We start from the raw sequence: 25,361 nt of genomic DNA on the forward strand, positions 1-25,361 counted from the left end.
TGTGTTACGAAGATTACGAGAGAGTGTGCGACAAAAACGGTCTGAAATGTGGAGAAATGGGAACTGGTTGCTTCACCACGACAATGCTCCAGCCCACACAGCTTTGACGGTCCGACAGTTTTTGACAAGCAACAACATGGTGATTGTGCCTCATCCACCTTACTCGCCCGACCTGGCTCCGTCAGACTTTTTTTGTTTCCACGGATGAAGAGAAGTCTGAAAGGAAAGCGATTCCGTGATGTGGATGAAGTCAAAGAAAACACGCTAAAGGCTTTGAACAGTATCCAGCCTCAAGAATTCCAGCACTGTTTTGAGCAGTGGCAAAAGCGTTGGGACAAGTGCATTAATGCACATGGACAATACTTTGAAGGGGACTAATATACAGTTCAATAAAAATGCAAAAATAAAAAATAACAAAAATAAATTCCGGTTATTTTTGGGTCCCCCCTCGTAACAATATAAAGATATTGTTGTTACACACGTAACTGTGGTTACATATAACAGTAAACATCACTTAGGTAACAAGACATAACCTAGTTCTTAAATTGTTTACTATGATGTTGCCAACTCTAACATTATATTTCAGTATTTTAGAGTTTCCAACATAACAGTCCCTCGGGTAGGAAGTGTAACATATCTACTACTTCAATCATTAAGCATTTTAATTTCTTTTCACTACATACTATTTTTTGTGATTTCTGTTGTTCATTTAACCCCAGTATACACTGAATCTGTTACAACTACGCACATCTGTGTACCCTTGAAATACTGTGATACAACACAAACCCAATACTTTATACCAGTGTCATATACCAGTTTAATGGTGCCCTTGAAACAACTGTCAATTTTAGTTTTTGATACATTCAATGTCTGTTAATTAATGCCTCTGAAAGTGCCTCCTCCCAACAGCAGCATGCAACATCCTTGGCAGATTTAAACCTCGGTCCTGTTTCCTCTTTAATAAAGACAAAGGTTCCTTATGCTCAATATTTCATATGTAAAATTGGTTATATTTAAACAAAGAGGGATTTTTCTCTCAAAATACAGTACATCTATATGAAGCATCAATGCTACATAGTCTTTATACTGCCAGCATTTTTAAATATCAAACTTAAAACAATTTAAAAATACATGTGTTATAAACATGTCACTTACCAGTTTTCTTTGTCCCAGGAAAGCATTTGTGCCATCTAAACTCTGAAAACAAAACAAAAAATGCATTGAAATAAGTATAAAAGGAGACATAAATACCATTTCCATACACAGGAAAACTCATGAACAGCCTATAAATATTCAGAAAGAGGTTCTACGTGGCCACAAAAATGAACATCAGAAAATCTAGACAAGATTATAAATATAAATGCTCACTGTAAAGTGGAGAATGCTTAATGCCATTCACACTATCACTTGTCAGGAAATACTGAAACTCCTGTAATAATCTGAACCACATTTGCTACCTGAGAACATGTTTCATTCAACTGACAATCAGTGTGCATATCATCTTAAAACTTCAACTGGAATACTTTAGCTACGTATTTACAACTGTTTTATTACCAGGGCTATTTGGAAAGTAACCTCTGTTTACCTTAGGCAATTAATGTAGGAGCGGGGGAGATCTCGTGCATGCGAGGTAGAATCACATGACTGATTGCCTTGTAAACCATCACATAACTGGTCACCTAGTGTTTCTTCGTCTCTAAAGCGTTATGATGATCCCGCTAGCTGTGAAATTCACAATGTTATCCACTTTCTCCAAGCTAAAAGTATGAGTGCGGCAGAAATCCACCATGAATTATGTGTGGCAGTTTACAGCCAAAACGTACTGAGTGAAAGAATTGTAAGACGATGTAGAATGTTCAGAGCTGGGCAGGCAAACAAAAGTTCATGATGAAGAGAGCAGTTGTCGGCCATCTGTAGTGAGTGATGGTCTTGTTCAAAGTGCTGACCAAAAAATTTGTGAAAGTCTGCGCTTGAAAATTTCAGAACTTTCATGCGAATTTCCACAAATTCCATGCGCTGTCTTCTACAAGATTATCACAGTTAGGATAGTCCATCACAAGTTTTGCACATTACGGGTTCTCAAAATGCTGACAGGTGTGCACACAATGCAGAGAATGGCTTTGACTTTCTTAGAGTGATACCACAAAGATGGCAATGAATTTCTGAGTCACATCATACAAGTAACAGGTGATGAAACCTTGGTTTCATTTGTTAATGTTGAAACCAAACAACAGTCAAAGCAGTGGATGCACACACATTCACCAAATAAGCTGAAGAGTTTAAACACAGTTGTCTGCCAGAAAGCTGATGGCAGTTTGTTTCTGGGACAGGAAAGGAGTGCTGATGGTAGAATTAATGGAACAAAGCACCATGATAACATCAGAAGTGTACTGCGAGACACTAAAAAATTGCATGGAATGCTAATATCCAGTGTAGGGCTCCTCCATGATAACGCGTGTCCACACGTGTACAGTTGCTAGCACTCAAGCACTGCTGGAGCATTTCAACTGGGAGTATTTTGTCCACCCTCCTTACAGCCCTGATCTCACTCCCAGCAGCTACTACTTGTTTATCTATCAGAAGAAATGGTTGGGGTCAGAGCACTTCAAAAATAATAAAGAACTGATGGAATGTGTCAAAATATAGCTAAGCTCACAGGCGGCAGACTTTTTGGACACAGGCATACAAAAACTTATTCCACAATACAAGTGTGTCAATTCCGATGGTGACTACATTAAGAAGTAGCACAAGGATGTACGTATTTGCTGTATATAATTATTTTTTTTTCTTCTCACTGCTTGTCTGCTAACAACTCACTGGAGGTTTCCTTCTAAATAGCCCTCACATATGAGACACAGTTATTTCTACATTGTCTTTCATACAAACAATTTACGTCGATGCTTCAGAAATATAAAAAAATTATATTTAAATTAGTGTCACAATACTGGTGATAACACACACAAAAAAGTGCAACACATGCAAAAAGTACTGCAAGTTGAATTATACCAAATAACACTGCATTCCAGAAAAGTTCAAACTCTAACCACTGCATTTCTTCATGCTCTCATTGAATTTCCCAGCACCGGTACTGTTAACAAAACAGTACCAATTGGGCATACTTCACAAAAACTTTGAAGCATGTGGGTTACAAATTTGTCCAACATTATGAATTGTATCTTAATTGCAATACATATTTCGTTGGGAAATATTTTTATCTTACTTAGGCCAATTATCTAATAGTATTTATTTCTGGAAAGAGTAGTGACTGTCGTGATGGCATCACTAAAGCAATGAAGCACACAACCACTAGGATATTGAATTATTTTTATTAATGAAAGTGAGCATATATAAAGTTTGTCACTTTTATTACTGTTTAAAAAGAAATGAATAAAGTTTTAGTCAAGAATTATTACTACACAGACAAAGTACTGGGAATTTCATCCTCATTCAAAATCTTGAGATTTGGAATGCAGCATTAAAACTACTCATGCTTCCTGACACATGCTTACAAGAAAATGTTTATTCATGCTAAGGCAGAAGAAGCAGTTACAGGAAAAGAAATGTCAGCAGATAACACACTACATGCTACAGGTACTGTCAATGCTGCTCAAAACAGTTTCTATACAATGGTCTTATCAGAGCTAGTGGCAAGATTTACAGTCAGCAGTAACGTGATTTGCTGTACGAATGAGAGTTGATTATATGCCAATGCCTTTAAAACAATTATATATAATTACTCTGACACTTAAAATTGTCATATGGCCAAATTTGCCTGCCTCACATTCAGGAGACCTATAGATCAAATATCACAATACAGATTTTCTCTCCCTAATAAAAGGTAGACAAATTTCACAATACATCACGATTAATTTGTTTTTAAAGTTACATCATTCACAATGCTATCAACATACTATTATGTAGTTTCAGAGGTAAACTGTTACACAATTAAAGAAAACAAAATCTACCAATTCAGAGAAAGTCTGAAGACAAAACTTCTTATACAGTTCCACCCTTACAACAGATCAAATTTTTGAACATTAACTGAAACAGAAAAACAGAATCTGTTGCAGAAAATCTGCAAGAAGAAAATTTACTGCACAGTGAAATTTATCCTTTCTTGTTACAGAAATCTGATTCTGAATGCATGTTGCAATAACTCTCACAAAATTAATGCAGTCAGCTGAAAACTTTCGTCCTCTTCACTTCTGAAGTAGACTGACTTTGGAATTTGTGATTAAGCATATACGAGTATACTGTAACCACTTTATTTCATTCGGCCATTCAATACTAGCAAAACTGGAGGTTTACTGAATGCTAGCATAATAAGAAAAGTGGTAACTATTATAGCAATCAGTTGATCCTCACATTAAAAAACTGGCTACATTTATTCACCTTCATCAACTGTGGCTAGTGCTTATATCAATTCAAAGTATGCTACTGTTATTTCCTCTCCAGCTCTAAAAAGCCATGCTACCACATTATCTGCATACTAAGGCCTAATATGTGGTTATTCAATACAGCTAGAAGTGGAATTTCATCTGATCTTACACATTAAGCATACAATACAAAAGCTACTGAACTTCATGTTCGATCCCGGGTCTGGTCAAGTGGGATTTGTGGTGGACAAAATGGCGCTGGGGTGGGTTTTTTCCGAGTACTTCGGTTTCCCCTGCCAATCTTCATTCCACCAAATTCTCCATCTTCATAATCACTAAGGGCAGGCTACAATAGGCCAATCAGTGGCCGCCATGCTGGGTGGATCCAGCTGGATTCCACCCCTCCCCACTAAGCCAATTTAAAAAAAAAAAATGAACTTCATCCTTTCCTCAGTGAGATTATTATACAAATGTTACCTTGAAAACCTTTTTAATCTTAATTAACAGTCAAAACTCTAAGTCAAATAATGCACTTAATAAGAACATGTATTTTATCTGGTAACAAAACTAGTAGAATCTAAGCTTGCTGACAAAAAGGCAATAATCAACAGCCACAGTATATTAGAAAGCACAACTTTACTCACTGACTGTGAATACCAGTTCTATGAAACAATTATACATAATGTAAGATTTGAGGTTTTCACAGCAGTGACTATGAAGAAAGCATTCTTCTGGGATGTGGCACCGTGTAGATGTGGCGTTAACCGACGTTTCGGTTTGTACCAGTTCTCATGGTCTCTTTGCTTGCAGATTTCTTATTTTTCCTTCTACCCTGAAGATGGAGGTGATACGTTCCTCCGAAACGTTGGTTAACACCACATCTACATGGTGCCACATCCCAGGAGACTGCTTTCTTCAATTATGCATAAGTTTTAAAAGTGGACGACTCTACTTTAGCACTGTTGTTAGAGTAACACACTAAAAGAAATGTTCGTGCGTGTGTATACATGAGTATTTCAGTACAAGAAATGTGGTCTCCAATTCATAAATGGGAGGATACTGGCTCAACAAACTCATATGTAGTAATTTTCCTACCATTATTTTCAGAAGTCTTCTCCAGTAGCATTTACACAGTAACAACAAAATGGTATAAATACTTGAAAATGTAGAAATTATACTAACAAGCAAAACTCTCAGTAGTTCTCTCAATAGTGTTCAAATGAAGCTTCAACCAGTATTCTGAATATAAGATGTGTCACATGTTTACCTACACGAATTGTATTACAGGATTCATTTAAGCATAGATTAACCCTACTAATTTTGGGTGCACGTTACAAATTCAACGAGAATGATATGCAGTACTTCTTTAAGATGTATTTGTTTAAGTCTATAGTAGGCTTTTTTCTGTACCATAAGTCTCATTTTTTCTCTCACTTATCAACAGATGCTGATGATCTAATAATTATAGTTGATCTGTTATGTTGCAACCAAAAATGATCCCTAACAACTTCATCTACAAACACAGCTAACTTTGCTGGAAGAATGTTTAATAAAATTCTGTATGCAGTCAACCTGAAATTTTTCCAGAGTTAATTGTCTGTTCTTCAGTCTTTTTCTATATCACACATTAATGGATTCTTTCCACTTCTACGACAGTTCCTGTTCATCTAAAACATAATGCATGAGAGTGTTATCAGATATAATTTCATGGTTTATGGTTCTTTAGTTTCCTGGGAAAATTTCAGAATGGTGAGTAAATTCGGGTTTCATAATCAAACATTTACCACATGCTAGGCAAAGCCAGAAACAAGTATTTTCATGTTTTCAGGTTTGTCTCAGCAATAAAATATGTCCTTTTATACACGTCCTATCTTTAAGAAATTTTTCACAGTTTTAAGATGTAATGAATTCATGTGTAACAATTTTCAAAGCCTTCCACTTCCCTAGATTAACATTAGAAGTTAGTGGTGCTTCAAGTAATATTTCTTACTAGGCTCTCATTATATAGATACTCATAACATAATCTTTCACTATAATGAAATTTGAAATTAATAAAGGTGTATCTAAGCTAAATAGTTCACGTGGTTGCACACATGATTATATGGACTGAACACAAAAATGGAAGAATATCAGGAAATGGAAAAATTATGAGTCCTCATCATATTCCTCTGCCAGTATGTGAACCAACCTACCCCAGCGGGTGTAGTCACTGGACCAGTTAATTTGTACTTGGGTTTAATTTCAAAAAGCCATCATGGTAAGCACAAGGTATAACATATTGTTATTTTTCCAATTATTGCAATGCAGTATTTACAAGGACTTGATCGTTAAATCATAACTAAATAATCCAGTGCAGGAAGAACAAATGAGTTAACATAGCTATTTAGCATTTATTGGACAGCAGAAATTATACAAATACTTGCCAACACATATGCAGATTTGCAGCATCAGTGCAGATAACAAAGGGATCTTAGCATAGTTCTGTCCTATATGAAAGCATGTGTATACTATACAGCAGTACACAAAAAAACAGCAGTCATAGACATAACATATGTGAAGCTCGTACTTGTGACTTGGCTGCTGATACAAAGTGGAGCCTGGTTACTCGCTGTCTTGAACTGGACTGGCAACTCACCCAATATGAAGGCTAAGAGGGGGTAATCACAAAAAAGAAATGCATTCCTAGCATGCTATATTTCATTTATATGTAGTCAAATAAAACAAACCGATGGAAGTAATACTGTGACTTAATTACTTATGTATACAATACACTACAAAAACATAACAAACATATGGTGCAGAGACGAACCAAGAAGTGGTGGCAAATGCTTGTGCCAGGGATTGCCTGAAAGTTGGAGTGAGTAAAGTTGAACTACACAGAATGAACACTACCAACAACTGACCCAACAAACCCCTACAACAGCAGTTTTGGGATGATTTCACTTACAAGTACTGAAACATGTTTCTGTACATCAGCCACAAATTCTTGGTCATGCTCTAACAAAAAACCACATAGGTTTTAATATTATGGAACATAAATCACTTTATAATTATGAGATAAAAAGTGGCATTATTAGGTGTCCTGCATGTGTGTACCTCCTCATGACATCAAGTCTGTTATATCTTCACATATCTGAACATTTTACCAGAGATATTCTGATATAATTTTGATTTTCTAAGCTAAGTAAGGCTTGTATGGGGCACATGGTGTGTAGTTGGTTGAGGCAGTACGCTAAAGACCGGAAGTTTGCAGGCTCGAATCCAGATGAGGTGGATGTTTTTTTTTTTTCAATTGACCTAATCCTTCCAGCTGCACTATGGCCCTGGGGTCGACTCAGCCTCTAACAGAAATGAGTACCAGGAATCTTCTTGGGGGGTAAATGGCGGCCGGTGCATAAGGCTAACAACCTTACTGCCATCTGTAAGCTGATTGTCTAAAAAATGTGGGAGCCTCAATGTCTCACAATCCTATGGGCCTTCAGAGCTTCTTACAGGGATAGCTTGTCTTTTTCTTTTAATTATAACTTATACAGGGTGGGGCGCAGAAACTTCCTTTTTGTGAAGACGCATTCTGAAGGGAGAGGAGGTCGCAGAAAAGTGGGGATACGCTCGGCGAACGCAGCAGTCGCAGAAGTTTCTGTCTAATACCCTTCAGTAGGAAACATGAGGTGGATGAGTGAGCAGCATGCGTTTGCTGTCGAAGCCTATTTTTCGAACAACCATTCCTAAGTGGCGGTGCAGCATGCGTTCCGTACTCACTTCAGAATTGAGCCCAGAGGTCCGGTTCCCGACTGGAAATCGATTGTTTTGTGGGTAGAGAACTTCAGGACAACCGGGAGTGTGGTGAAAATATCATCAGGATGACAACAGACCATTACGACACCAGAAAATGTGGAGGCAGTTCGACAGTCGATTTTGAGATATTTTTGAACCAGCTCTTGAAGAGATACATCTAGGAAATGTCTGGTTCCAACAGGATGGTGCTACGGCCCACACAGCCCGAGCTTCGATGACAGTTTTGAGGGCAAAGTTCCCCGGACGGCTCATCTTGCTTTGAGGTGACATCCCGTGTGCAGCGCACTCACCTGATCCAATGCCCTGTGATTTTTTTATGGGGACACCTCAAGGCAGAGGTTTTTAAACATCGCCCCACAAACCTGCTTCAGCTGAAGAATGTTATTCAGCAGGGAGTAGCCCAAATTCCGGTGCACATGTTGGAACGTGCAGAGGAGAACTTCAGAAAACGGTGGCCACCACCTTCAAGATATTTTGTTTAAAACTACATGATTTAAAACTTTAAAGTATGTTCTTTCATTAGCTAAACATGAACTTTTGTCTATCAGCAATAATTTTTCTTTTATTCGCCTTCAAAAAAAGAAAGTTTCTGCACCCCACCCTGTATTTTACAGTGGAAGCAACTATTACTATTCCTCTGTTTTAGGTCTTCCCTCATTTAGTGTCAATTCTAATTCAACAATCTCAGGGGTAAATTACTCCATTTAAGATCATTCTCAGTTTAGCATACAAATCTGCTGCTACCAAAAGAAGCCTTAAGTCATATTTCATTATATGAATCTACATATCTGCATATACAAAAATCTGGTACATGTTTTCAACAAAATTTATGGGTTATGGGGAGAAATGTATTATTTTATGAATATATTTTTCATAAAATTCATAAAACTGAGATGAGTGGGTAGGACATTTAATTGGTGAACATCTTCCATTACTCTTATAATTGATTTGACATATTACATTGAATGCTTAGACATTAAATTTAAAGCTAAACATCAGAAGACTCAGACATGAAAGAATCTTGAAAACTTAAAACATATATAGAAATTAATAACCAAGTGTCACAACAGGTAATTTACCTTTTGGTCATATTTAACAAACTGTACTAAATTATCTCTCTCACATGGTGTGAAATTAAACGTCCTTTCATTTGGACACTTCCTATATGAAACAGTTCTCTACAAGAGTTACAAAAGGTTTATACAGTGCGTACAATCAAGTGCGCGCCGCGGCTGCAATTTGCCGTGAGTCATACCACCGCAGAACGGATGCAGTCGCGGGGAGTGTTGCAACTCCTCCCCGCGACTGCATCCGTTCTGCGGTGGTATGACTCACGGCAAATTGCAGCCGCGGCGCACACTTGATTGTACGCACTGTATAAAAATTTAACATTTTATATTAATTCTTTAAATTTAAGGCATTCTTATCCATGAAACAAAACAAAGTAGGTTCATGGTTTTCTTCTTGTTAGTACTCTGTGTAAAGTAATTTAATTACCAGAAACTTAATCTGAACTTGCAAGTGTAACTGGATCAATACAGAGCTCATGTTGAATGATGTTTAATTTACCCCCTGCCTACGCTGATTATGTAATTCTCTTGGTGAAGTGAATGAAAATTTGAATATAAACAACACGGAGTACAAAGAGAATGCAGTCAGTGTGAATAAAATGTAAACATGTTATTTGGAGACATGGGTCTACTTTTTGGCAAATTTTGGTTATTTGAGACTTTGACATATATACTTTGGTTATTCTAGCAAAAGTTCCTTGCACTATTCACATCACCCCAGTTCATGCACATCTAGACTCATGGTACGGTAAACAAACCAAGTGCATATATACATATATCTTTAATATCACCCCAATAAATCACTGAATATGTAGAATAAAGCATGCTAACATGTTATGTGCCTGGCCATTCATAAATCCTGAACTTCATGTTGCTACTGCTACTGTATTTGACCTGTGCAATAAGTGTCACAACTCAGTCATGTTATTTCCTATGTTAAATTCAACATGGGAACAATGAGTATTCATGTACAACACCTGTGTCAAAAGTGGTTGTGTAAGAAAAGCAAGGAAAAGTACACATGCAATCCTAAATAAATGAAGACAGACACCGTCATTACTGTAGGGGAGGGGGGAGCAGGCATAAAAATGTAAACACAGAGTGCCCACAGTAGAAAATTTGCATAAAATCAGCACTAGGTCTGAACATAAAACTCAAACTCTGTGATTTTAGTCCGCAAGCAAACTATACTGACCGAGAGACTGCTGCTTGTCGGCGAAGTTTAGCGCCAACTTTTGCGGATAGATGGTGTTGCGTAGTTAGTGCAACAGATCCGCACAGCCATTAATTTCGGTTTCTAGACAAGAGCCGCTATTTCCTTGAAATAGCTCCTCAATTATCCTCATGAGGCTGAGTGGACCCTGTTCCAGACCCACTTACTTCTCAGAAAATCTGGTAGCGCCGGGAATCGAACCCAGACCTCTGGATCTGTAACTAGGAACACTGACCACTAGACCACAGAGGCGGACATAAATAAACTCTTACTTAACAAAAATGCAATAAATTCACAAACTAATACTAATACACTAAGCCAAAAAGATTTTTTCTATTAGAAATAAGAGAGCCTAACTTAACTAAAGTAGTCCACAGCCTGAAGGGTAAAAAATGTCAGAACTTAATGACATCTCACCTTACATATTAAAAAAATGCCTGCCTTACATGTTTAAGCAGGCCGCGACATAGCTCAAGTGGTTAGTCGCTGGCTTCCCACCGCGGTGGCCCGGATTCGATCCTGGGTCTGGTTAAGTGGGATTTGTGGTGGACAAAGTGGCGCTGGGGCAGGTTTCTCCGAATACTTCTGTTTCCCCTGCCAATCTTCACTTCACCAATTGCTCCACAATCACCCTCACCTATCATCTGGGGTTGGTAAAATAGGCCAGAAGTGGCCGCAGTACAAGGGACTTAGTCCCACCCCACTAGCAATAAAAAAAATATATGTTTAAGCAACTTTTAGAATTGGTCAATGCATCAGAGACAGCATCTTCTCATCCACCTTAAAAACTGGTAGTTGAACCAATTTGTAAAACATGGACAAAAAAGATGCAAACAATTATTTTTCAATTGTTCTTGCCCTAACTCTTTCAAAGATTCTGGGAAATGTAACAACAAATTAGCTAATTTTTCTTTGACAACGTCAATTTGGATTTAGGAAAAATAAATCCATAAAAGATGCTATTGTGACAATTATCAAAAATATAATTGAATATCTGAATAACAAAATAAAATGCAATTTTGTACTATAAGACTTACCAAAAGCATTTGATTGAATTGAACATACCACTCTTATGGATAAAATATACCAACATGGAGTTCATGGTATACCACATAAACAAAACAAAACCCTTCTATACGTATAATATAAATTTATATTATATTTATATTATACATATAGAAGTGTAGAGTGCAACAGGATGCTTAAATATAATATAGAAAACAAATCCCATCTTACAAGCAGAACACAAGTGAAAGTTACACACACAGCAAAAAATCAAGTGAAGGGATACTTGTCAAGTAACCCTCCAGATACTATAAAGTTCCTCAGGGTTCTATTCTTGGTCTCTTATTTTTCATTTTATGTGCAAATGATGTACCACTTCCAACACAAGGCAGAACAATAATTATTGTTCTGCCTTGTGTTGGAAGTGCCACTTATAATGTACACTGAAGATACATCACTATACATTCAAGGAACAATCTTATGTGCAAAAGAAAAGTGTAACTGTGCTGTAAATAAACAAGTACATACTATAACACAAGAAATAGTAATGACTATAATAGATATGTGCATAATTTAGAAAATTATAACAGTAAATCATCAGTAACAGACTGTATCTTCTATAAAAAATTGCCTAACAACATAAAACAAACAGGTAACAACAACCAATTTAAAAAGGAATTGAAGGACTTACTTATTAAGGGATGCTATTATTCAACAGAGGATTAAACAGTGAAGAATTCTGTAATATTGGCTACTTCTAAGCAGATGTATAGAATTTCTAATAAGTGCATACCATAATCATTAATGTATTTTGATAATAACATAAATGGACACATCCTATATCAATGTACTTTTATCTATGGGATAAAAAAATGAATGAATGGATTTGAAATTCTGCCCATGCACCTTCTTCAACTTAGGAGTAAAATCTTTTAAGATATGAAAATGATGTCTCATTACTAGGGTGACCAAAATGCATGACAGTTGTTTTCCACTTCATTTCAAATTGCCACAGTAATGTATTATTGACAAGAATAATTTTCACTCTGATAAATGCTTGCAGAAGGTTTAATAATTAATGAAGCTAACACTGTTGCCAGAATATTTTCTTTCGTATTACACTATGAATGATTCTGGCCTACCAAGGCCAGCCGGATACAGCTGAAGAAAAGGTAGGCCTCATTCTAGCTCAATAAACTCTTCTCTGAGCAAACTGATAGGGGATTTAAGCAGAAGCTAGAGAGAATTCTGCTGTTCTGTGTTTTTAAAATATGCTATTGAATGTAATTACTAATTTAATATGAATAAAAATTTTAACAGCTACAAACTCTTCTCTGGGCAAACTGATAAGGGATTTGATTATTATTATTATTATTAGTTAATTACATTCCATCAATCCATACAAGGCCAAATGACCTATAGGATATAGAAACTGTCATTATAAATATAAAATAGTATAACAGTAAATGTCATATACAGCCGGTCACGGTAGCTGAGCGGTCTAAGGCATGTACTGTCTTCGCTCGCTTGGAAACTGTGATTGTGGGTTCGAATCTCACTCAGGGCATGGATGTTTAGTTTGTGTGTGTGTGTTTTCCTGTGTTTGTGTACAGGTAGAGGCCTTGCGACGAGCTGATCACCCGCCCAAGGAGTCCTACCAAATGTGTAAGATCTAGAAAAACCAAAGTGAACGGAGAAGTTCATGGAGGTAGGCCTAGGCCCACTGGGGCTGTAGTGCAAAGGGGAGAGAAAAAAAATGTCATATACATGTCACAAATCTTACAGTAGCCATCTGAAACAATTTTACACAGAATTAATACAAATATCGTAATAAAAGTAAATTACAACTATTAACTAAATAATGTAAAAGGTATTCTTTGGGAAGTTGTTTTGTAAAATTCATCAATGCTATAAAACGCAAGTTCGGTGAGACAGCTTCCAATGAAGATTTGAATTGCTTAATGTCTTTAGATAACAATTTAATATTCAAAGGTAAGCGAATAAGATCTTGCTTCCGGAGAACAGGACTCCTTTTTGTATTATTGATAAATTTGTAGAGGGTAAGTATAAATTATAATTATAGTGGGTATTAATATCATGAATATTTGTGTTACATGTAAAGTAATTTTTATTCTTAATAACGAAAAGAAGCAAGGAAAAAATATATTCAGATTGGAGTGGCAATAACTGTAATTTTTGAACAAATCCCGACATGAATCAAATTTGCCCGATCCAGACATAACGCTTATGATTCTTTTTTGAATTTTAAAGATACTCATACTAAGGGGGCATTACCCCAAAAGATAATGCCACACTTCAGTATCGAATGTACATAAGAATAGTAAATAATCTTTATTGACTCTAATGACATAAAGGGCTTTATTGCCCTTATTGCAAAACAGGCCTTATTTAATCTTAATAATAACACAGTAATATGATTCTTCCAAGACAGGATGCTATCAATATTTATTCCCAGAAATTTAGAGCAATTGATGTTAGTAAATAACGAGGTGATTGATGTAATATGAATTTCTAGTTCTCTATCCTTCTTTAAAAAGAACCTGTAAGAAATGTGTTTTATCATAATTTAGAGTTAAGAAGTTCCTATTAAACCATGTGATTGCTTTGTTAAAAAATGGAAATAACATTATTTCTAAATTCTTCAGGACTTGAATTAGATATAATAATACTTGTCAGAGGAGATTCAACTTGGGTAATGCTTGCTACCATTCAGTCCAGAACCTTCTGTCTTCTTGTCTGTTGTCCAAAAACATAAAAATTAGAATATACAAAACTATAATTTTGCCTGTGGCTCTGTATGGGTGTGAAACTTGGTCTCTGACAATTAAGGGAGGAACATAGACTGAGGGTGTTTGAGAACAGGGTGGTGAGGAGAATATTTGGACCAAAGAGAGATGAAGTGACAGGAGGTTGGAGGTAACTGCATAATGAGGAGCTTCATAACTTGTACTTTTCTCCAAGTATAATTAGAATGATCAAGTCGAGGAGGATGAGGTGGGCAGGTCAGTAGCACGAATGGGGGAGACAAGGAATGCGTATAGGATATTGGTGGGAAAGTCAGAAGGAAAGAGAACACAGGGATGACCAAGACGTAAGTGGGTGAACAATATTAAAACGGATCTTAGAGATAGGATGGATGGTATGGATTGGATATATCTGGCTCAGGATAGGGACCAGTGGAGGGCTCTTGTGAACACGGTAATGAACCTTTGGGTTCCATAAAATGCTGGGAAATTCTTGAGCAGCTGCAGAATTGGCGGCTCCTCCAGAAGGGCTCAGCTCCATGAGTAAGTAAGTAAGTAAGTAAGTAAGTAAGTAATACTTGTGTCATCAGCAAATAATATAGGTTGAGCTAATTTCTTTAAGGAAAATGGGAAATAATTTATGTAAATAAGAAATAATAGTGGTCCCGATATAGAGCCCTCTGAAACTCCACATTTGACCTGCTCCCATTTTGAAAATACTATATTAAGTTTAATATCTTTCATAATTGTTCTTTGATATCTATTTTCAAGGTACGATGTCATTAATTTGATTACTGTAACCGAAATTCCATAAAAGTTAATTTTTTCCAGCAGTACATTGTGGTTGACATAATCGAAAGCCTTTTGTAAGTTGCAAAATAAACCACCCATATAATTCTTTTTGTCTAAGGAAGTCAGTATATTATTTAGAAGATTATATGTTGCCCTTTCAGTGGATGATTCTTTTCTAAATCCGAATTGTTTCGTCAACAAAAGAGGCTGTTTTCTATGTTTTCTATGTGGTCTGTCATAAGCTATATAATGTGGTTTACAGAATAATCTACACAAAAATTTTCACACCTCAGAATTCCAGTAAATTAAAAGTTTTCTCAAACCTTTTTTAATTTTTAACAGATGCAATATAGTTTCATAAAATCTGTTATGTTATAATCTCACAGAAAATTAACACTACATTTTGCACCAAATACTACATGCTGGTATTAGCTTTCCAAGTGATATACAGGCAGATTGCATCAGAACCTGAATCAAATTGTTGGCTGCTGGTAAAACACATGCTCCTCATACCAGCTCTTGTGCACATCCAGACCTGCAGTCCAAACAGACAAGCTCAGTGGTCAACACATTACAAACAAAAGCCACTCAGATCATTCAAGATCCTGAATATGCTCACTACTGTTATGCACACACTCCCAGCAGTTCCACGGAAAGTTCACATTCATACACTTCAGCTCCCCTTCAGAAACAGAAAACTTGAAAATCTAAGCTCTGTCTCCTGTTCAAGGTGCCTAAAGGAATATCTGGGGGGGGTGGGGTGATGAATCTGCTCAGCAGTAATTTAATCAAATTTCTCATCAGTGAGTGCTCAGAATTTTAATTTTGTTTATTCTGTCTAATAATAACCCTTTCAGCCATACTTTATGACTGACTGAACAGTTTTTCTATTTGGAACTGTAACATACTACAGTAAAACCTGCCTTAAATGGACCCTTTATTAAACGGAAATCTGTCTTAAACGGAAATATTTTCAGGTCCCTTGACTTTGGGGCTGAAAAAGATGTTAAATAACCTGGATTAAATGGAAACTGTCTAACGCGGACAACAGAAATCAAAATAAGCGTTTATACAGAAAATTTCCAGTCTTCCNGTGACTCATGCGAGTGAGCAAGATAAATTGTCTGTTAAGCAGATTATGAAGATGTTTAACGTTGGTAAAACTCAAGTGTATGAGATTCTAAAGAAGAAAACGGAATTTTGAAGCGATGGGAAACTTGTGCTAATGGAAAAATAAAAAGAGAACTTAAGAAAACTGCAAACGAAGACGTTAATGAAATAGTGTGGGAGTGGTTTGTCAGTGTGAGGGCAAAAAATCACCAGTTGTCAGGTACTATGGTACAAGAATATGCTAAAAAAGTCGCCGAAAAACTGGGGAAGACTGAGTTCAAAGCATCTAATGGATGGTTGGAGAGTTTTCGCAAAAGACATCAGATAGTTTTTAATGAACTTTGTGGTGAATCAAGTGATGTAAATAGTGAGACCATTGAGGAATGGGAAGCTAAACTGCTATCCACAATCGAGGGATATGAACCTGAAAACATAGCGAACGGTGATGAGACTGGACTGTTCTTCCGCGCGCTTCGGTGCAAAAAACTCTGCCGGAGTTCTCGTAAAATTATAAAAAGTGAGTACTGCAATTTTTTCCTGTTCAGTGTAATGTGTGCATGTGTTCAATGATTATAGTGTGAATAAATTAATGAGCATGTTGTTTTGTTTTATCTCAAATACGTTTATGTCCTGGTTTAGTTATTATAGTATACCTTGATTAAACGGAAAAACCTGGCTTCAGCGGAAATTTTTTCTGGTCCCTTGAGATTCCACTTAAGACAGGTTTTACTGTAATATTTATGCTAAAACCTACTCATTTCTCATATGGGCAACATAAATGAACATTTATTTCAACGTACAGTTCACATGCAACATATCTAAACAAGAAGGTATGGAATTGACACCGTCTAATACAATACAGGGGGCTACAGATCATGCATAAGCTTGCTTCATGGTATCTCTTAAATTTATTAGGGCAATAGTGAAGAGAAACTGTAATCAGCATAGGCTACAAGCGTAACAACCAAGCCACCAGTCTAAACATATGCAGGCAGAGTCGACATGAGGAGTATGTATCTCTTTTGCTGGAGTGGGCAAACGATTTTCAGAGAGTTCTCAGATAACCTCTCTGTATATGTACCAAAAATAAAACCACACATACAAAAAAAAAAAAACACAAACTCCATGGCCTGTAGTCTGCAAGTGAACTATACTGATGGAGCAACCAAGGCTTGTCCGCAAATTGCGGACAGAGGGTGTCACATGGCCAGCACAACAGATCCCCACGACTGTTAATCTCGGTTTTCTAGACCACAGCCACTTTTTCCTTGAAATAGCTCCTCAATTATCTTCACAAGGCTGAGTGGATCCCGTTCCAGAACCACTATTTCTAAGAAGATGTGGTAGCCCTGGGAGATGAACCTGGGACCTCTGGATCTGTAGTCAGGAACTCTGACCACTAGACCACAGAGGCGGTCCCCTGTATTTACAAACCCCTTGATTGAATTATGTGAATTCATTATGTTCTTCACTCACTTCATGACTGATCAAGATGAACTTATCAGTTTAACAGCATTCTCATAATTTTATTTTGTCATTCAAAGTAAATATACATGCTATTACATGGGGTTTGTCTGCTTCCTTAATTACAAATAAGGGTTTACAATAGTCATAATTATGTTACAACCACAAGCTTTCAGGTAATGTTTCAATTAATTAGGTCATCAAAATACTGAAAGCTACTACCTGCATAACTAAATGCCTTAATTTCATCATAGAATTCCCTCTCTACCCAAGAGAATAAGAGAGATACATTTACCTCATAGAAATTATTAAAAATCAGAATGTCTGTCACCTGTAATCTCTCACCCTTTAAATGGCAGCTCAGTGACTTCAATCTCGTGTAGTAGGGGAAAAAACATTTATACTATGTGTGTTTTTAATTACATACCTTAAATATATAAGCATCATGTTCTACATTTACAGGCAAGCAAAAACGGTCATATAAATAAATGGTCATAAAAATTGAAGTACGAGGAAGGAAGAAGTCGATAAATAATGTAGCTGTGGATGCAGAGATTACTGTCTGACTAGTAAACAAAGAGTTTATAAAAGATGGCGAAATGGTCCATCATTACAGTCAAGGCCAAACTGTGTCCTAGTGCAGGCATGTCCAATGCATCGATCACGGGATGATTTTTGGTCGATCTCATAGGCCTATAAGGAAATTATACATGAAAAGCATGTACATTCACTTGTAATATAATATGATTATATTAAGATTTTGAAGGGAAAATATGTATTAGTCATTCCTATTTTTCTGTTCTTACGTAGCTTACGTGAAAACTGCTTTACACTTGTGTTAAGTGAACTCTGGGGAAAGTCCCTACTCTCTCCGTATCACGTGAACTCTTATTTTTACCAATAGTTTTGCTTAAAGCGAGATACGATGATAGGAGGGGGTGGTAGATCACTGGCAGTTTTGAAACTAAAATGTCGATCACAACCTGAAGTTGGACATGCCTGCCCTAGTGCAATAAGAATTCCTCATCCACTAAAAGATGTCAAGCATGTTGCATACTGTCATCCCAACCACTTCAATTTCATTCCACAACTTGTCCTGCATGTTCCATCATTGGAAATAAATGATGCTCTTTGCATGGTCTCACAAATAGAAATCAGCAGTAGTGCAATTGGTTATTATGAAGGTCACACAACTGGTCATTCTATCTAGAGGCTTGGCTAGTTGCTGTTCAAATGCAGCATAACACCATGAAAGATGGCACACTGTCTAGTAGTTGCGATAACTGTTCAAATATAAACTGCAAACAGGAAGCCCCTGATAGTCGAAGTGGCAGCTAATGGGGACCTAGGTGGAGTGCGACAATTATTTCTCTCCAAACATTTACCGTAAACTGCTGCTGGAACAGTGTTTCTTGAAGGGAATGCAATGTTGCCATATCTCACTAATAAAGCAGTTGTGACCGTGTATTTGTACGATCATTTCTGCTTGCCCATAAGTTTTGATCATGATGCTTATGTTTAATGTAATCACATCTCATCCTGTATTTAAAACATCTGATATGTTTCACAGACGTTCTGGACTTGATTACAGGTAGGGACAAGACTTTTCCATTCTCCATAGTGCCCTGACCAGTAGGTATGAAACGTTTTCACAAATCAGCAACAAAATTAATGTCTGTGCATTCTAGGATATTTTATAAATACCTCAGATGTGTTCTGCTAGCACAAACAAAAATTATTTCTTCACTTGTCAAACAATTAAAACAAAAACCGTATAGCAGAACACGCATCTTCATCTCAGTTTTACTGAAAATAACAAATTATAATGGCTTTCAAATGAAGCACATACACACTTGAAAAACAAACAGAAGTACTTATAATGGTGCTTAAAAAAGAAAGACAATATGTTTCATTTACTGATGAGGCTAAAAAAGAGATGATGTTTATGATGTTCAATAAAAATGTTGGTGAAATTTATATCACACAACATAAAGTGTGAAGCAAGCAGTCTTCTGGGATGTGGCGCCATGTAGATATTGTGTAACCGATGTTTTGGAGGAACATATCACCTCTATCTTCAGGGTAGAAGAAAAGAAGAAAATCCCTGGGCAAGGAACCAGCATGGGCAGGTGCTCTACCCTGAAGATGGAGACGATACATTCCTCCAAAACATCGGTTAACACAATATTTACATGGCGCCACTTCTCAGAAGACTGCTTTCTTCGCTGTCACCACCATGAAAACCTCAAATCTTACAACATATAGTGTATTTCAAGCATCTGTAGATGTTGGGTTGCCTATACAAGAACTAACGGAATACGAAATAAAGAAACCTGGCACTACTGCTTTTATCCCAGGGGTGGAGAGAGGCAGAGACCCTTCTTACTACTGTGGGTCCCTATCATGCTGCATGGTGACGGCAGAAACCATAGCTCTACAACCCCTCTACACCTACAATAAGCTATAAAATGTTCATCTAGAGTCCAAAATATTTTCATGAAATGTTTTGCTGGTTGCAGCTATATTCTCCAAAAGCACCTACAGGGAAGAATTCTAGTGTGTGAACCAGATCCAGGGCTCTGTGCTTCAAAGTGGACAGTGTGCCACTTGCTGATAGGTGCATACAAATTCTGCAAATGAATCAGCATGCCTGACGGCCGATATTTTTCAGAATGAAGTACTTAACAATTCACAGATGAATTAAGCTTCGCAATTAATTGTTCCGTTAAAAAGCACAGGTACAACAATCCTTCTTGCATTTACAGCACACAAGATAACAACTATCACTGAATGGCTTCAGCAATTGTGTTGCCTTTCTTGCACTAGACTTTGACACTCCAATCTCTTGAGCTAGGCGTTTCAGTGATTTTCTAGATGTATGTTCATGTCTGGCGCCTGTATCACATAACTTCTCCTCAGTAAGCACTTGGTGCTTATGTTTTTGTTTCTTGTTTATTAAGAGTCCTGTTGGTCCAAGTTTATTCACCAAATTGTGAATTGCTTATCTGCGAAATTTACGTGGAAATTTTTGCCAACACTGTCTAACAAATCTGTATTTCACATGTGTGACATATAGAAATACACATTGCTCTAAAGTATGTGGCACCATGATGTACCACATAGCAAAATTAGTATGTTACTTGCAGGAAGTGGTGCACCAGTCGCTGTGAGGCACAGGGACGTGGACCCAGTCCACACACTAAAAATCCCCCCTGTTAATACAGTCAGCAAGCTTTAAAACATTAAATCTTACTGACCTGCCAAGCCTATGCATGGAAAGAGCTATATTTCAAATAATTTTTTACAGCTTGGCAACCACCGTGGAAGCATTTGACCCACCAGGGACATGCAACCTATGGTATCAGAAATCATGCTTTAACCCTATACTCCACCTACCACAGATGGACACAGTGAAATTAAAAGGGGCTTGATCCCATCTAACATAGTAAAATATCATTAAAACAGCCGCCAAACACAGGAGTGACAGCATCGCACACTTTGATCTCAGATTGAACGGGCAAATGTTAAGATACATTCTAGCATTATCCTCTCCATATGTCTAGCCTTCCCCTACAGCTTCTTCCCTCTAGGCTCTCACACAAATATTCTGTTCCGATTTCTCCCATGAGTGCTACATCTCCTATGTATCTCATTTTTCTTTATTTATTCATTCTAACAACATTTGATGAAGACTACAAACCGTTATGCTCTTCAACGCCTAATTTTCCACAGCCTTATTATTATTTTCTTTCTCTCCCTTATGTCCATGTACTCTCCTCAACACCCTGTTCTCAAACACAATCAAACTATGTTCCTTTCTCAGAATGAGAAACTACATTTCATGCCCAATTTGTGAAACATCTCACACACAATACAGTAGCAAACAGGTAACACACAGAACATGGGTGCAAATTTTGTTCCAGGTTATATAAGTCTGTGTTTGACCTTGTTCTTCATTCTACACCCCTTGCACTTCTATATATTAGAAATAAAAAGTAAAAAAGAAAGCTATCCCTGTACCATGCCGTGAAGGCCCATAGGGTTGTGAGACACTGAGGGTCCCACATTATCTAGACAATTGGCTCAAAGATGGCGGTAATGCTGTCAGCCTTACGCGCCAGCCGTCCTTCACTCCCCAGGAAAATTATTTAATTAATTCCTGGTACTCATTTCTGTTAGAGACTGAGTCAACCCCAGGGCCATAGTGCGGCTGGAAGGCTTAGGTCAATTTAAAAAAATTCAACGACCTCATCAGGACTTGAACCCGCGACCTTCCGGCTTGTAGCATAGCCCCTCAACCAGATATGCTACTGCAGAAATACTAAATGATTTAAGGCTTGTATCTAATGATCGAATGCATGTAACAAACAGAATACAACATTTAACTACAGGAAATTACCCACTTTACCAAAAGCCGACTGCAAGAAACATCCTCTTTTCCACAATATACAACAAAATGATTTAATATCTACAATGTCTTTTAACTTGACTGTATACTCCCCATTATCATGGAATTAATATGCTGCAAAGTACAAGGGTGCTTCAAGGTTTAGTTTGATTATATTTTTTCCTGAACATTTAGCACCCGAGAATTAAAAATCTTTTATGGAAAATTGCAAGACCACACTCAATGCATGGCAGGTGTTCAAGCACCCCACTTCTGAGCATTAAAGCTAGCATCAGGCAGCATCCAACCTAACCACTCCTTGGGCGGAACAGCACTGTATCATCAAATTCCTAGTGAAAGAGAAAGTGAAGGCAACAGAAATTCTTCACAGGTTAAATGCACAGTGTGGGGAAGAGATCCTGTCACATGCAAGTGTCTACGATTAGCACAATAAATTTTTGAAGATCATAAGGAAGTCTCCATGCTCACATTCAGCCAACAGCTGTACATGGAGTGAACATTCATCTCATTTATCTTGTTGAAGGGCTTATTTTGGAAAACAGGCAGATTACGGTGTGCAATACTGCATCCAACAGTGCCATGTTGAAACAATTTTCCATGAACACTTACTGTTCAAGAAAGTGTGTGCTTGGTGGATCCCACCAAAGATTTTTAAGTTCAACCAGAAGCCGCAGCATGTGGCTGTGTCTGTTGAACATCTGCACAGTTTCAATCGGTGGTCAACACATTCCTAGAGTGAATAGTGACCTCTGATGAACTATGGGTGCAATACTTCACTACACAAAGTTGTCCACCATGGAATGCGACATAAGGGATCTCCACCACCCAAAATATTCAAGACACAGCTGTCAGGAGGTACAATTCTGTCAAGTGTGCTTCAAAGGCCATGTTATAGCTCAGGCAGTTAGTCGCTGGGTTCCCACCTCAACAGCCTTGGTTCAATCCTAGATCAGGGCATGTGGGATTTGTGGTATACAAAGTGGCAAAGAGGCAAGTTTCCTCCAAGTACTTTGGTTTCCCTGCCAATTCTCATTCCACCAAATTCTCCATATCATATGGTGCTGATACAATAGGCCAATTAGTGGCCGACATACCAAGTGGGCTCAGTCTCACCCCACCCCATGAAAAAAAAAAGCAAGTTTCAGCCTTCAGAAAGAGTGATTCATGTTTTCTGCCACATGGTGTAAAAATTAATGCACAGTTACAGCAACTTGCTTCACAGTGACGTACACCAAGCAATTTGAGGGGAGGGGAACCTGGGAAAATATTTAATATCATCCTACTGCATGACAACGCTTTGTCCATCATGGCAAATCTGATTGAGGTGACACTGGCAACAATGGGTTGAGAAATCATGGGCCACTATCCTCACAGTTCTGTCTTTGCTCTTAGTAATTTTCATTTGTTTGGATCAATGAACCTGCACCTACAAAGAGTGGAGTTTCAAACCGATGCTGAACTCCAATGCAGTATCCTGAACTGGGTACACAGTCATGATAAAACCTTTCATACTGCTGGCTTGACTGAATTGTAGAATGGAAAAAAAAAAAGTGTTGGTATAAAGGGGGAATACCTTTAAAAAAAGTAACAGTTTGGCATTTTTGGCTCGTATATTTTTTGTAAACAAAAAGATAAATACCAGCCCATGAAACGATAAGTTAAACATCAAATGCATGTGTTTTAATACTGCAATTCATGCAAATTGTTGATTTCCAAATTCTTAAAAAAGATTCTGCTTGTGAATATGCATCTGTGCAATAGTATAAACCATTCAAGCACAACTGTTATTTTTCCGTAACCTTAGAAAACTATGGTTTTAAGTCAACGTATCTGTGCAATATTGGCTGACTCGTATACAAAGAAGTGCTAACCGCAATAACGCGACGGTCGTTCGACTTCCCTTGGAACTGAATTCTCCCACCTTACGGAAACGCGGTCCTGATCATGTAAAAAGAAAGTTGTACGGAAGAAACCAAACACGGGACAGTATTCAAATCTGTTGTATACTGGTCTCACTCTAATGGGTATATTGAATTGTAATATATTAGCACGGCCGCATTACGTCACTTAATACTGATAGGATTTTAACATGCACACACCTTTACACTTGATCCCGGATCTGTAATAGGACTATCTGAGACCACAGCTGGAGAGGACTTTGTTTCATAAGCCGGAACTCCACACACATCTGCCATCTTTCACTCTATCCGACTTCTTCGCAAATTAGACCGGGTTAGAACCCCCAAACCCCCCTTCAACTCAGCTACCCGCTTCAATTCACCAACATTATAACATTAACTGACAATATTCAGATAATTTCTCTCTGTTCAAATTAGAAGATGTTGGCAGCATTGACTCAGTGTGTTCAGAACTCTGATTAGTGGAGTATTCCGACGGTCGCAGACTGTCGTGTAACTATTACGACCTGCCAGCAGCCACTGCCAAGAACTCAATCGGTAAGAAGGCTTACTACTATCCTACTAACACAAACCGCCCCCACCCAGTGGTTCACAAAGAAGAACGAATAATTTTGCATCCCTGTGAGGCTCGGCTTTTAGAAACGAGTGTATGTTAAGTGTTTCAATATCATTTTACTCATACATGGGAAAAGTTTTTCAGCAGTTCCTGTAAAGAAATACAAATATTTCATCTACATCATTCAAACATGCCATTATTAAAGTAAACTGCGCCATTCTAAACTATATCATTCATGGCAAAGCTTATTATTTATAAGTGTTTTGGGTAGGTGAAGATGGGTTAAAGTGAATGAAAAATGTGTTTCCATCACAGATATACGTAGCTATATAAAAAGCTTTCAGTTACTTTAGTTTAATTTAAATTATGTATAGTAATACTACAGAGGTTTCAGATCATCATCATCATCATCATCATCAGTAATCTGTCAAACGACAGGTCCACAGTCTCTTCCAAAACAATTCCTCCACTTAATGCCATCTAGAGCTTTCTCCTTCAAATGACAGTATCCTCTTCTGTCCCCAAGGTCATCCAGCATCTTCTTACGTCTTCTTCTTCGTCTTCTTGTCACTTCTATCTATCTTCAGATATTATTCACATATTTATACGGTGGGGAGTGATTTTTAGGAATGTTCCACATCAGTGGAAGAGGCCAGCTGACTTGCTCCTGCAACTTAGACCTAGACGCATTTATGAACGTCATTTATACGAGTAGTAAGTTCTGCTTTGGTGAGACGTAACTGATGTTGCAGAGACGCTATTATACACATTTACTCACTCCTGGTGCACCGTTAAATATAATTCACCCCGATGTAATTCTTAATTCATTTCGCATAAAGGTGATAGGACGAAGAGGGCATGAGTAATGCATGAGAGCCAATAAATATA

At 37.5% G+C, this 25,361-nt stretch overlaps 1 protein-coding gene across 4 annotated transcripts in view; it reads right to left on the minus strand.

Moving 5' to 3' along the window:
* Positions 1–24,272, minus strand: part of LOC111863411 (adenosylhomocysteinase-like 1) — a 71,219-nt gene extending 46,947 nt beyond the window's left edge. For 2 of the 4 annotated variants that reach the window (XM_023849715.2, XM_023849714.2), the window contains exons 1-3: positions 24,098–24,272; positions 6,943–7,023; positions 1,156–1,197 (exon numbers count right to left, since the gene is read on the minus strand). In XM_023849715.2, coding sequence (XP_023705483.1) covers positions 1,156–1,197; positions 6,943–7,023; positions 24,098–24,193 — 219 coding nt within the window. In that variant the 5' untranslated portion in view covers positions 24,194–24,272. The remainder of the gene's footprint in view (positions 1–1,155; positions 1,198–6,942; positions 7,024–24,097) is intronic. The other 2 variants (XM_023849717.2, XM_023849716.2) reach the window with 1 other exon arrangement.
* Positions 24,273–25,361: the final 1,089 nt, after the last annotated feature.

This window comes from Cryptotermes secundus, unplaced genomic scaffold (genome assembly GCF_002891405.2).
Source record: "Cryptotermes secundus unplaced genomic scaffold, Csec_1.0 scaffold792, whole genome shotgun sequence".
Taxonomy (NCBI): Eukaryota; Metazoa; Arthropoda; class Insecta; order Blattodea; family Kalotermitidae; genus Cryptotermes; species Cryptotermes secundus.